A 12464-nucleotide genomic window follows, 5' to 3' on the forward strand; every position below is an offset into this window, starting at 1 on the left:
TTTTATTCTTTAGTTTTAATTTTAAATATTTTTATTTGTATTATATATTATTTGATGAAACTTATATTAAAAAACATTTAAAACAAATTTCATTCATATAATTTACATCAAGTCTTATATATCAAAAACAAAAATATATCTTATATATCAAAAATAAAAATATTTAAAGTTTAAAAACACTATAAAAATAAAAAAATGAACAATAAGAAAAGAAGAAATATATATATATATTTACATCTTGAAAAATAACTTCAATTCTAATCCGTTCGTCTTGTTTTTTACTTACAAATACAAAAAGGGTCAGTTTACAATTCCTCTTATAAACCCTCGGTGATATCGCTGTTGACTCTCTCTAGTATCTCCCCTCATATTCGATCATGGCGAAGTTTAGGGTTTTCGTCTTCCTGGCTGTTCTTCTTTTTGCCTCTTCTTTCTTACTTCAAGGTATGCGTATTCTATTAGATCTACATTCTTCATTTCTTCTGCTTCTTACTTGTTCTTTTGTGATTCAGATCAAGATCCAATTTACCTGCACATTATTATTTTTTTTCATTCAAACTCGATCATTTCTACTAGCTTGATATTCTTTGTTCTTCTATTGTAATTCATCATCAATTATGTGTTTTCGATGTGTTAATGTTCTGGTTAGTCGTAGTTACTTCAATGCAGTTGACTTTTCATATTGTCTTTACCTTAGTAGACTTTGTGAAATTGTTTAACTGATTTATTCGGGTAAGTACTCGGTGCACTATTTGTCCACTTGACTTGCGATTTACCAGAATATTATCAATCGTTTTGGTGTCTAGGTTTACTTAATTGGGCATGCATTTATCGATCTTATAAGGGTCTCTGTATTTCAAGTGTTTATATGCTCTTTTTCTCAATTGATCATACCTTCTGAAGAATTACATTCACTCGTCTATGGATTTCTTTTTAGATGAGATGTAGTTGTACCGCATGAAATCAGCTTCCACTGGCTACCAACCTGCTAATTATATAGAAAATCCCAAACTTGAAACCTAATTTCGAGCTTTGGCTTTCAATGGGCCTTTCTCAGTTTACAGATGCGGTGTCTTTTATGACTTTATTGCGTGATATGATTCTTCACATTGTGGTTGTCATTAATGGTGTTGTTCCCAGTTGCTAGGTGTCAGTCTGACTCTGAATCAGACACCGATGCTGATCTTGTTGCTGAAACTGTTGAGGAAGGAAGAGTTAGTGGGGCTGTTGGTGATGACTCTCAGAACTTTGAAGGTTGGAATTTTAGTCCAGCTTCAGGTGTGGAGACAGTTTGTGTGTTCCCAAAGAACCCTTCAAAATGTAAGTTCACTTAACTTGTTTACTCATTACACAAAGTCAAACATCCTCACATATACTTTTCTACTCTTGACAGAATTTCTTTACACCATTCTTATTGTCCCTTTTTCTCTCTGTTTCTTCAGTGGTAGTAGCAGGGGAAGAGACTGAGGTATTAATTGGAATGAAAAATGAAGGTAACAAGTAACATTCTGTTGTTTTATCTACATTCATTCTTGCTCTATCAAATCAATGCTCCACCTGTCAATTGGATTCCTAACAATCTACTATTGCTTGATTAACAGGGGAACAAAATGTGAAAGTTCTTGCCATTCATGCCAGCATTCATCTTCCTTATCATCACATGTTGGTGCAGAATCTCTCAGCTATGGTAATAACTCTTCATGAACTCTCTTTTATGGATAAATAATCAATCTTAATAATCATTAATAAAGCTTCTAAATTCCTTCCTACACTTTCTACTTATTGTTAGTCTTTCAACAACGCATCGGTTCCTGCTTCAGTTCAAGCTACTTTCCCTTACACATTTGCAGTCAGCAAATACTTACAGGTACATTTGTCATTTCTATTCATGTTTACACATTTATTACCTGAATTTTTTTTTTTAAAATTTTTGACATTTGGATTATATGAATCTTTATTTTTGCAGGCTGGGACATTTGATCTTGTTGGAATGATAGTTTATGAGGTAGATCAGCTACCATATCAAAACATATTCTACAATGGAACTATTGAAGTCACTGAAGCTGGTGGACTTGTTAGTGTTGAGACTCTATTCCTGATTTCTCTTGGATTTGCCCTTTTTGTCCTTTTTGGATTGTGGGTTCGTGGTCAAATGCAAAACCTTTCCAAGGTAATGATGCACAATCATAATTTTATAATGGTACTTTCATTTTTTTTTCTCATTGTAGTTTAAAAAATATACCCAATTGTAGAAATGAAAATTGATTTGTATTTGGAAGAAATGGAAGTCTATATTGCTAGATTCTTGATATTATCACTCGATTTTCTGGTTTTGTTTTACATATATGTGTTATGCTTTATATGCAGAAAACTAAGAAGGTGGCAAAAGTGGAAATTGGAACTAAGACTGTTGATGCATCAATGGATGAGTGGCTACAGGTTTGTATTTTTCTTGTTATATCACCCAAAAAAGTTTTTTTTTTTTTTATTTTTTTTTAATATGAAAATTTCGTAATTATATTTATCTAAAATATGCCAAACTCAAGTTCGTTTGAAACTTGGATTATAACAAATTGCAACGTTCCCATTTATGGAAAAGGTGAAACCCTATTAAACAAGAAAGTATTAAATAATCTCTTTTAATATTTCAAATAACTCTAGTTGAGAGTTTAGGGAACTTTAGGCTTACAAAAACTAAGTTCAGGTACCAAATTTGAACATTTGTGAAAGTTGGTTGTTATTATTTGTTTTGATAAAAGTTGCTATTTTTTTTTTTTTTGCACAGGGGACTGCTTATACTCAGTCGAACAAATCAAAGAAGAAAAAGTAGAGGAGAAAGAATATGAGGGAGGAGTAGATTATCGGAAGTTTATGTTTAGGTGAGAAACAAAGCCCTTTTTAACAAATGTAACTTTTATGTGTGGTTTTGTTGACTGGTTAAGAACCTTTTTTTAAGCAACAAATGTAAGAGGGAATGAAAAGAAATGTTATAATTTGTTCATTTTGTTGAGAAAATAGTTTTGTTAGCATGGTATTGGTAGTTATGGTTTCCGATGAGTAGGCATCCAAAATGGAAGAACAAATTTTAAAAATGAATTCAAGAGGTTTAAGTTAATGGAATTCTGTATTTTTTGTTTGACTAAAGGGTTACGTTTAAAACAAGATTTTTTTTTTTTTTTTTTTTTTTTTTTTTTTTTTTTTGTGGATTTGACTTGACATTTCTATAACACCCCCTTCAATTTGTTTTTGTTTGTTTTTAAAAAATTTATAGATAAATAGTAAATACTTGAATCCTATGTGATCAATTCTGAAAGAGTGAAACTCAAGGCCTTGATCATGACTAGTAGTCGCTATAGTTTGAGACGTCTATTTCTTTTTCTTTCTAATGACCCTCTTCATATCTAATTCTATGAAGTTCATCGTCTTCTTCGGATGTTAAGTTGTGGCTAGAACCTGTAAATGCTAGCATGTCGTTTTCATATCTAGTACAAAGAAGATGTAAAACAATTGAATACTGAAGATTTTGGTAAATAAGAAAAACTAAGCATATGTTTGGTTTGATGAAATGGAAGGAGGTAGGAATAAAATGAGGTGGGAATGGAATGGACATGGTGATGGTAATGGTATAAGCAAAATAAAGGAATGAGTTGTTTCATTATATGATCATGTTTGATTGGGTTGTAGGAATGCTTTTTGATAATATATTTATAATTATAATTATTAACTCCACTCTAACGATTATTTTATTATAATTAGTGGACTTCTGTTTACAAGGATAAAAAATAAAAAAAATAATCAGGCTCATTCAAACCTAAATAAGTTTTTAAAGAAATTAGTTACATTAGAAAAGTAATATTATAATTTAGAGTAAGTTACAAATTGGTCTTTCTACTTTCTTATTTTAGCATGATTAGTCGATAATTGAACACTTTTTCAATTTTGGTCTCTACAACTTTGAAATAAGGACCAAAATCCATATGCAACCTTGGAATAAGTACCAGAAAAAGATTTCAGTTATGGACTCAAGATGGTAAAAATCAGAGAGCAAAGGGACTATTTTTGTAAGTTACTCTACAATTTCACTACAATAATGAAAACATAAAAAAATTGATCTGTTTCATGATAACTTACATAAATAGAAGTTGGTTATATTGCAATTTGCATTCTGTTCCATGATGGGTGAAAAAAATGCCCCTAAAAGGATTGAGAATTAAAAAAATGGAAGAATGACATTTCTTTAGTAAAGATCCATTACATTCCATCAGGAAAAAGAAACAAACACGTCTTTTTCATTCTAATGAAATGAAAAATTCCATTCATTCCCCAAACACATCGTACCAAACACTACCTAAAGCTTAATTTAAGAAAAATTGATTATCTTCAAGTCAATAAAAGTAAAGAGGGTGTTCGGACATGATTCTAGATACCTCAAATGCAATGCAAGATAGGGGATTCCATTTTGTCTCATTCTTGCAACCAATTCTTTTCTAACTGCTCAACGGGTGCAAAATACTTTAATGCATTGTAATTGACACAAAACACTAAATTTTGAATGGAGTTTGGGATTCCATTATTGGCGATTCTAGAATCATTATGAGTGAAGTACACAACCTTGTCATGTTTCAAAAGTGGCACAATCTTCATTTTTAAATAACTAATCTGAGACACAAAGAGTAAAAGATGACTTCAAAGAAAACAAAATTTTATCAAATGCCAAGTCCAAGAAATAATGAAAGTTATTAAGTCGATGAGGAGTCAAACCTTTAACTATGAAATTGGAGTTTAGGAAAATGGTTCAAGTCCACAAATAGGTAGCAATTCTTCAACTATGTACACACCGTCTTTCAAGGTTTTGATAAAATGTTGCCAATCAAACAAATCTTTGAATCCACTGAAAATATATAATATAAATCAATCTATAATTTCCAAATGGATGAATTCAAGAAATACCAATGTACTTTCATTTATTGGTGTATTTTAGTATCCTACTTTCATTTCTTTCTACTACAACATTATACTTTCAAAAATATATATATTAAGACGTTGGATTTTGAAATTTCTACCCAATTACAACATTGCACTTTCAAAAAAAAAAAAATCTCAATAAGACATTTTACATTGAAAAATATACCATATTATAGTAGTGATAATTTCTTTGTTTCTAGAAAACATTGTTATATCTGGAATAGATTTTTCAAAATAGGAAGAAATGAAAGTAGGATATTATAAAAAACATATATTTTCTAATTACTTAAATTTTTTCCAATGAGGAACCAAATTATAGACCCTTCATCAACCCAATAGGAAGTATGATCAAGGAAAGGAAGAACTAATGTGGTCTTCATAATCTTGGAATCAACAATAGTATCACATATATGCACTACAAATATATTATTAGATTAATAGATAATTTTGAGTATCACATATATGCACTACAAATATATTATCAGACCAAAAATCTCATTTGATTTAAGCCTCCATTTGCGTTAATAAGAAGGTAACCGTTAGTCTTTTCATCTAACCCTACAAGACATGGAAAATAGACTTGAGATCAAAATTTAATAATAAAAAAAAAAAACAAACATACCTGAAGATCATATAAGATGATTTATTCAATGTAATTGTTTACATATCATAACCATGAAAGATCTTATAATTGTGGTAATATTTTCGAATTTCCAACCCCACATAGGAGGGGTACCATTGAAATTGTTTTTGGGAAACGCCTTGCAACCTAAAAAAATATAGAATATAAAATTGTAAAAAACAAATAATAAAATAACAGAAGTTGTTAGTTGATGACAAAAAGACAAATAAAATAAGAAGAAATATACTCTCATCTAAGATCAGTAAGTTGCCTTACCTCTGATAGAATTGCCCTAATAATGCGATAATGCACTAATGTCGATACTCATATAAAGAAAATTCAATCTCATAATTATAAATATGAAATTTCATATCTATTATTAAAGATGTAGAGGTTAAATTCTAATCACTAAAGATTACTGTTGAAAATATTCAATTATATTTTACAATCTCATATTTATTTTTAAGAAGTAAGTGTGAAGGGTGTGTTGTGTAGATAATATGTTTTGCAAGGGTTATTTGTGTATGCAGGGATCAGTTGAAACACGCGGGTTGAGTTCGGGTCAATTTGTCTTCGGGTTATATTCGTGGGTTTGATCCAAGATATAAATAAAGAGAGAGAAGGCTCTGAACTTTACTTTCGTACAGTTGAAGATATTAGATTAAGGGTTTTCTCTTTCGTCTTTCTCTCTTGAGAGATCTTTGTTGTTAGATTGTTATATACATCTGTTTTGCTTGTTGTATTCAAGTATGAAAAAGGTTTTGTGATCAATTTCTTTCATTCTTGATAGCTAGTAATAGATTAGGTTGAGTGACAATCTGAGGGTTTATGTAGTGAGTTTTGAGTTGCAAGTAACTTGAAAACCATCTGTTTCTTGATCTTAAATTGATATGAGAAATGATGATGTTGGGAAATTTGTCTTATGAGTTTTTTAACAATTACGTATCGATTTATAAGAATCCCAGCATGTATACAAAGGTGTTGTCTTTCTTGAGTAATTCCCATAAATATTTGTCATACTGATCCATTATAGTTTGAATGTACATCTTTTCACCCTTCTTATTTGTTCGCTCTCTACTCACAGCAAAGTCAAATCGTAGGTTATCTATTTTCATCCCATTTTGTGATCTTTTTGTAAAAGATGAATAATGGGAAGTTTTTACCTCCTTTTCCCTCACACACATTCATCGATCAAACACACGCTCGCCTTCATCATCCCTGTGGTCTCATCTCACATCCCACCAACTCCAGCGTTGATCGTCTCCTCCCATCGCCGACCACCTCCCCCAACATCCTCCGATCATCGACCTCGCACAACATAGCCTCCCCCATCTTCGACCTCACACATACGAGTTTTCCGGCAGCTTTTGATATCCACTCCTACCACCAAGGTCAGAATGCCGACGCCAATCTACGACAACGCCACCGTCTCTAGTGTCGGTATACGCCCTTGACAGCGCCGACAACCTCCACTGAACCGTCATGACGTACCATGTTTGTTTTTCTTTAATTTTCCAAAAATCAATTTCTATGTGATCTGTTCTTGAAGTCTACACATGAAATCCTTTTCGCCCTTAATTTGGTGTTAGCGACCATTTTTAATTTTGCTGCACCGACATGGATTTGAGGTGAAAGGATGCTTTTTAGTTTTTATCCTACTTTCTAACTTAAACTCTTGAGTGCAGTTTAATTTGTAATCTTAAATGTTAGAGTAAATTACACGAATGATCCCTATGGTTTGGGGTAATTTGTACGTTTGGTCTCTAACTTATTTTTTTAACTCGGAAGGTCCCTATTATTTGTTATTGCTACACACTTGGTCCTTATTGTTTGTTTTTGTTACGTATTTGGTCCTTATCTTACGTAAAAAGATAATTATTTAAATAGAGAAAAATGGTAGGGTAGGTAAGGTAAGGAGAGAGGATGAGGTTGAGGGTGTGTTTATTTAAATAAATTAAAAAATCAAGAGAAAAATAGATTTTTTATGTAAGACAGGGACCAAACGTGTAACAAAAACAAATATTAGGGATCTTTCGAGTTAGAAAAATAAGTTAGGAACCAAACGTGCAAGTTACCCTAAACCATAGGGACCATTCGTGTAATTTACCCTAAATGTTAAGTTGTTGACTAAATTCGTATGTATCTTCTTATTTTAGATTATATTATGCAGGTAATTGAGCTATATCATATATTTTTATTTCAGATTATCATCTTTTTTCTATTTGTGATTTTTTTTTATTGATTTCTATTGTTAATCTTGGTTAAATGTAGAAAATAATAAATAATGTAGGTTTATGTTTCTTGAATGTAAACCATTATATTATATTTTAAAATTTAGGTAAATGTCACAGTAGTCTTATGAAGTTTCATGATTTGCTTTTGTTTTTTTGTTTTTTTTGTTTTTTTTTTTTTTTGACATTTAAGGGGAACAAAATATAGTTTTACCGACTCTTCAAGCCATTCTATAGAAAAAGAAGGGGTAAGCCGGTTAACCCTATCCTACTCAACATTTTTTTTAAGACACCTCATGTTAATTATTGACACGTCGAAAGATTCATTGCCACGTCAATAAATGAGGTTTTGACCTAATTAACCTTTTTGTAAATAAGTCATTCATCCATCACTATCTTCTTCCCCTTTCTTCTTCTACCGTTTCTTTCCTAATCGATACCATGGCCGTGTATATGAAGATAAATCTTCATTTTGTTGGCATTTTTACTAGGTATCCTGCAATAAGTTACTCAGATGGAGTCGAGCAACGCTTTGAAGATGTCAATTTTGCAGGAATGGATGTTAAAGAATTTCTACTGTTCATTCAAAGATTCGCAAACGAGGAATGTGTGAATGTGTATTTTTGCATGCCAGATATAGAGTTTCCTGAAAGATTGAGGATAATAGCCATCGAGAAAGACTACCAAGAGTTCATTCAAGTTGGGTACGACAGCGGATGTGTAATCCAAGTTTACATGGATCATCTTGGTTCTAATGTCCATCAATGGATACTGGATGACGAAGCTGAAGTTTGCAGTCCTAAAGATAAGATGTCAGGTGTAGGGGGGAATAACGAGGACTTGCATAGCTTGGGACCTTTTCAGAACGAGATTGATGACTTGCAAGGTAATGTACATGATGATCTTGATTCCACTCCTATGAATAAGACCATAAATGATGTTTTTTGAGCAAGCTATGCCCCAAAGTGCAGTCAATCCCATCAAGTCCTGATGAGGAGGCATATTTTCGTATGGATGGCAATGACACAAATGTTGAGGAAGTGACAACCTATAATGAAAATGTTAACTGGAAAAAACAAAAACCTGTGTTAGGTACGAGATTTGAATGTCCAGAATAGTTAAAACATATGTTATGTAATTATGATGTGGCAAATGGGTATCAGTTGTGTTACAAGAAAAATTACAGTAGGAGACTTTTAGTGAAATGTTGTTCTGGCCAATGTAAGTTTAGACTTTGGGCCTCATGGATGAGTGAAGAACAATCTTTCCAGATTAAGTCACTCAAAGATGAGCACAATTGTGCAAGAAATTTCAAACTGGGATTAGTTGTTAGCTATCCTTGGATAGGTAGTCATTTTACATTTGAATTCTTAAATAAGAAAAAAATGAGTGTTAGGATGCTTAAAGAAGAGGTCAAACAAACTTTTGGAATAGATGTGAGTATGGGATAATGTAGAAGAGCAAAGAAGCATGCCATTGAGCTTATTGAAGGAACACTTGTTGAGCACTATGCAAAACTTTGGTCTTATGGAGAGTAGATAAGAAGATCAAACCCTAGATCAACTATGAAGATTGGTGTCAATAGTATGCCTGATGGGAAGATTTATTTCAGTAACATGTACATATGTTTTAAGGGACTAAAGCAAGGATGGAGAGGTAGTTGTAGAAGAGTAATAAATCTGGATGGGTGTTTCTTGAAAGGCTTATGTACAGGAGAGTTAATATGTGCAGTTGGTAGGGATGCTAATAATCACATATTTCCAATTGCATGGGCAGTTGTTTGTGTGGAAAACAAGGAGAATTGGAAATGGTTTTTGGAGAATTTAAGGGATGATCTAGGATTGGAAAATGATTTTGGTGTTACTTTGATGTCAGATCAACATAAGGTATGTTAACTACCATATCCTTTAATTTTAGTCTAATTGTTGTTGTTTGTTTTAATAATTTTACTTTTTGGTGTAGGGTTTATTGGAAGCTGTGAAAGAAATTTTACCTACCGCAGAACATAGGCAGTGTGCAAGGCATATTTTAGCCAACTTTAGGAAAAGATTTACAGGAGTGCATTATGAGAAGATGTTTTGGAGGGAATACAAGGCATCCACTGAGCCTTTGTTTAATGCAACAATGAAGGAAATCCAAATTTTGAACCCTGCAACCTTTGTTTACCTTATGGAGAAGAACCCTAAATCATGGTGCAGAGCTTTCTTTCAGGAGGGTAGGATGTGTGATGCAGTAGAAAATAGACTATTTGAAAGTTTTAACAATGTCATAAGAGAGTTAAGGAAAAAACCAATTATCACAATGCTTGAGGAAATTAGATTGTATGTTATGGAAAAACATTTAAATTTGAGCATGAAAGGTAGTGCATTGTCTGAGTTTAAACCATGTCCTGCAATTAGAACATTACTTAATAAACTAAAAAAATCTCAAAGGTAAATATTTAATATCTTTAGTTTGATTACTATAAACATAAACTAACTTCCATCCAATGTGTTTAGATACTAGCAGGTTCTACCAACTGGTTTAAACCAGTTTGAGACAAGAAACTTGGCTGAGTCTTACATGGTGGATTTAGACAAGAAGACCTGCTCGTGTAGAGTGTGGCAACTGAATGGCTATGGTTGTGTGCATTCGGTTGCAACCATTTCCTTTCTTAACAGGGATGTTGGAAGTTATGTGGATCCAATGTACTTTGGATCATTTTACAGGAACACTTACAAATATCCAATGAAGGGGATGAACGGGAGCAATATGTGGCCATGTACTAACTATAGTCCACCACTACCACCTTTGAGGAGAAAATTGCCAGACAAACCTAAAGTAAATAGAAGAAAGGACCCAAGTGAAAAGGCTACAAGGCACATGGTCTCAAATGTTGGAAAGAGAATTTTATGCAGTGTGTGTAAAGAGGTTGGACATAACAAGGTTACATGTCCTAAAGTTGACAAGCCCAAAAAACTTAAGGTCAAAAGGAAAAAAGAAAGACAATGGTGGAAGTAATGGAGGTAAAGGAGGTAGTGGAACAAAAAAATGAAGGTAGTAATCCAGGTGAAGGAGGTAGTGGAAGAAAAACAAATGAAGGCAGTAATAGAGGTGAAGGAGGAAGTGGAACAAAAACCAATGAAGGGGGTAACAAATGTGAAGGAGGTATTGGAAAACAACCTAAAGGAAAATACACTATAAGGAAAAAGAATTATTCTGAAAGGATTATAAAAAAAGCAGTTGGGTAAAAGGGTTGAAGGAAAGAATGGAGAAGACAATACTAGTGCTAATCCACTAGATATTAAATAAGGATAATGTGTTTGTTTTGTGTTGAAGTTGTTGGATGTTCTTGGATTTAGTTATGGATGTTTGTTGGATGTGCTTGGATTTACGTATGGATGTTTGATGCTTGTTTATTTTATATCTGGATTTTGTTACCTATATGTTTTGTGGTTATGTTATTTGAGATCCGATATGTATGTCCATATTATGTAATGAACGTGCATGGTTGTGTTAATAAGTTTATGTATTATTGTATATTTATGTGGTCCCAATTGTGGTCCACTAAACTTATCTGCGAATATAGTATGTCCATGCATATTAAAGATAAAGTGGGCCAAAAACTATGTTTTCATTACAACTTTTTTTGGTTCACAGAACCACATTTTTTGAAATTCTTAAAAAGCATCAATAAATTACCATTCTTAACCAATTACAACTTGTACACTATTATGACAAAGAAAATAACCCAACTAACAAATAAACTAAATTTAAGCTTCCAAACATAGGACTGAAGCTTCTTATTTGACCTAAGAAAAGTTGCAATTATCATAGCCTCACTAGTTGTGCTCGTTGTATAAACTTCATCTACCCAACAAATAAACCCATTTCGGGGATCCTGAGATTAGATATTTGTGAGAAACAAATGATTTATGCATCAAATAGTTTTCAAATCCAGGGCAACAGTAAAACAAAAATTAAAATAACTTTTTACCTTTTTGGGGCAAGCGTAAAAGGCTCGACCTCGGTTGCTTCGAGTTGTTGACATTCGTATTATAACATCATACCCACAGGAACATGCCACTGGTTTGAAGCTTCCTTCCATCTTCATACCTTCAATTTGGACCGAGAGAAAGCCAACCAAGAAATAACAAAGAGTAAATGGTAACGGATCTATGTAAGTGGTATATATTGGTGAGTACAATGTCAAATGACGAAAATACCCCCAACTATCTCATTAACTAAGGCAACAATTCTAGGGTTACTGTTATAAACATAGTTTATTTTAATGTTAAACTAATATATTGCTTAGTCAACGATTACATATTGATTTATACAAAATGCCTGCTAACACAGGACTTCATCTTCCACTTCAAACGATTACACCAAAAAGACACTAATCCACATAAACCATAATAGACAATAGACACTAATCCACATAAACCATAATAGACAATATTGCAGATTAACACAAAAAAACACAGACAAAGGGAGAGTCAACAAACAACATCAGAAGCACGATTACATTAGAGTGTGCATTTTGTCCACCAGAAAACCAAGCGTCACCACCACCAGTCCCACCAGCACAACTGTCATAGCTTGCATCTTCTTATCCTGACGGTCTAATCGGCGCTGCACGGCAAGCATTTCGAACCTTGATATCA

General features: G+C 32.7%; 1 protein-coding gene across 1 annotated transcript; it reads left to right on the forward strand.

Annotated features, from left to right (window-relative positions):
* Positions 1–287: 287 nt before the first annotated feature.
* LOC145042425 (translocon-associated protein subunit alpha-like) lies at positions 288–3015 on the forward strand. Its single transcript, XM_078990842.1, has 8 exons — positions 288–444; positions 1141–1320; positions 1443–1493; positions 1602–1687; positions 1790–1867; positions 1967–2170; positions 2368–2439; positions 2786–3015. Exons 1-8 carry the CDS (start codon positions 378–380, stop codon positions 2828–2830), a joined length of 783 nt encoding a protein of 260 aa, XP_078846968.1. The 5' UTR covers positions 288–377; the 3' UTR covers positions 2831–3015.
* The last annotated feature ends 9449 nt before the right edge of the window (positions 3016–12464 follow it).

This window comes from Lactuca saligna, chromosome 4 (genome assembly GCF_052625555.1).
Source record: "Lactuca saligna cultivar CGN05327 chromosome 4, ASM5262555v1, whole genome shotgun sequence".
Lineage (NCBI taxonomy): Eukaryota > Viridiplantae > Streptophyta > Magnoliopsida > Asterales > Asteraceae > Lactuca > Lactuca saligna.

What these genes read in the sequence shown, in the direction of transcription:
- LOC145042425 (XM_078990842.1), top strand. Translation starts at nt 378, where the DNA reads ATGGCGAAGTTTAGGGTTTTCGTCTTCCTGGCTGTTCTTCTTTTTGCC. An exon ending in CTCTTCTTTCTTACTTCAAG is followed by an intron (nt 445 to 1,140) that starts GTATGCGTATTC and finishes TGTTGTTCCCAG; the next exon opens with TTGCTAGGTGTCAGTCTGAC. An exon ending in CAATGGATGAGTGGCTACAG is followed by an intron (nt 2,440 to 2,785) that starts GTTTGTATTTTT and finishes TTTTTTGCACAG; the next exon opens with GGGACTGCTTATACTCAGTC.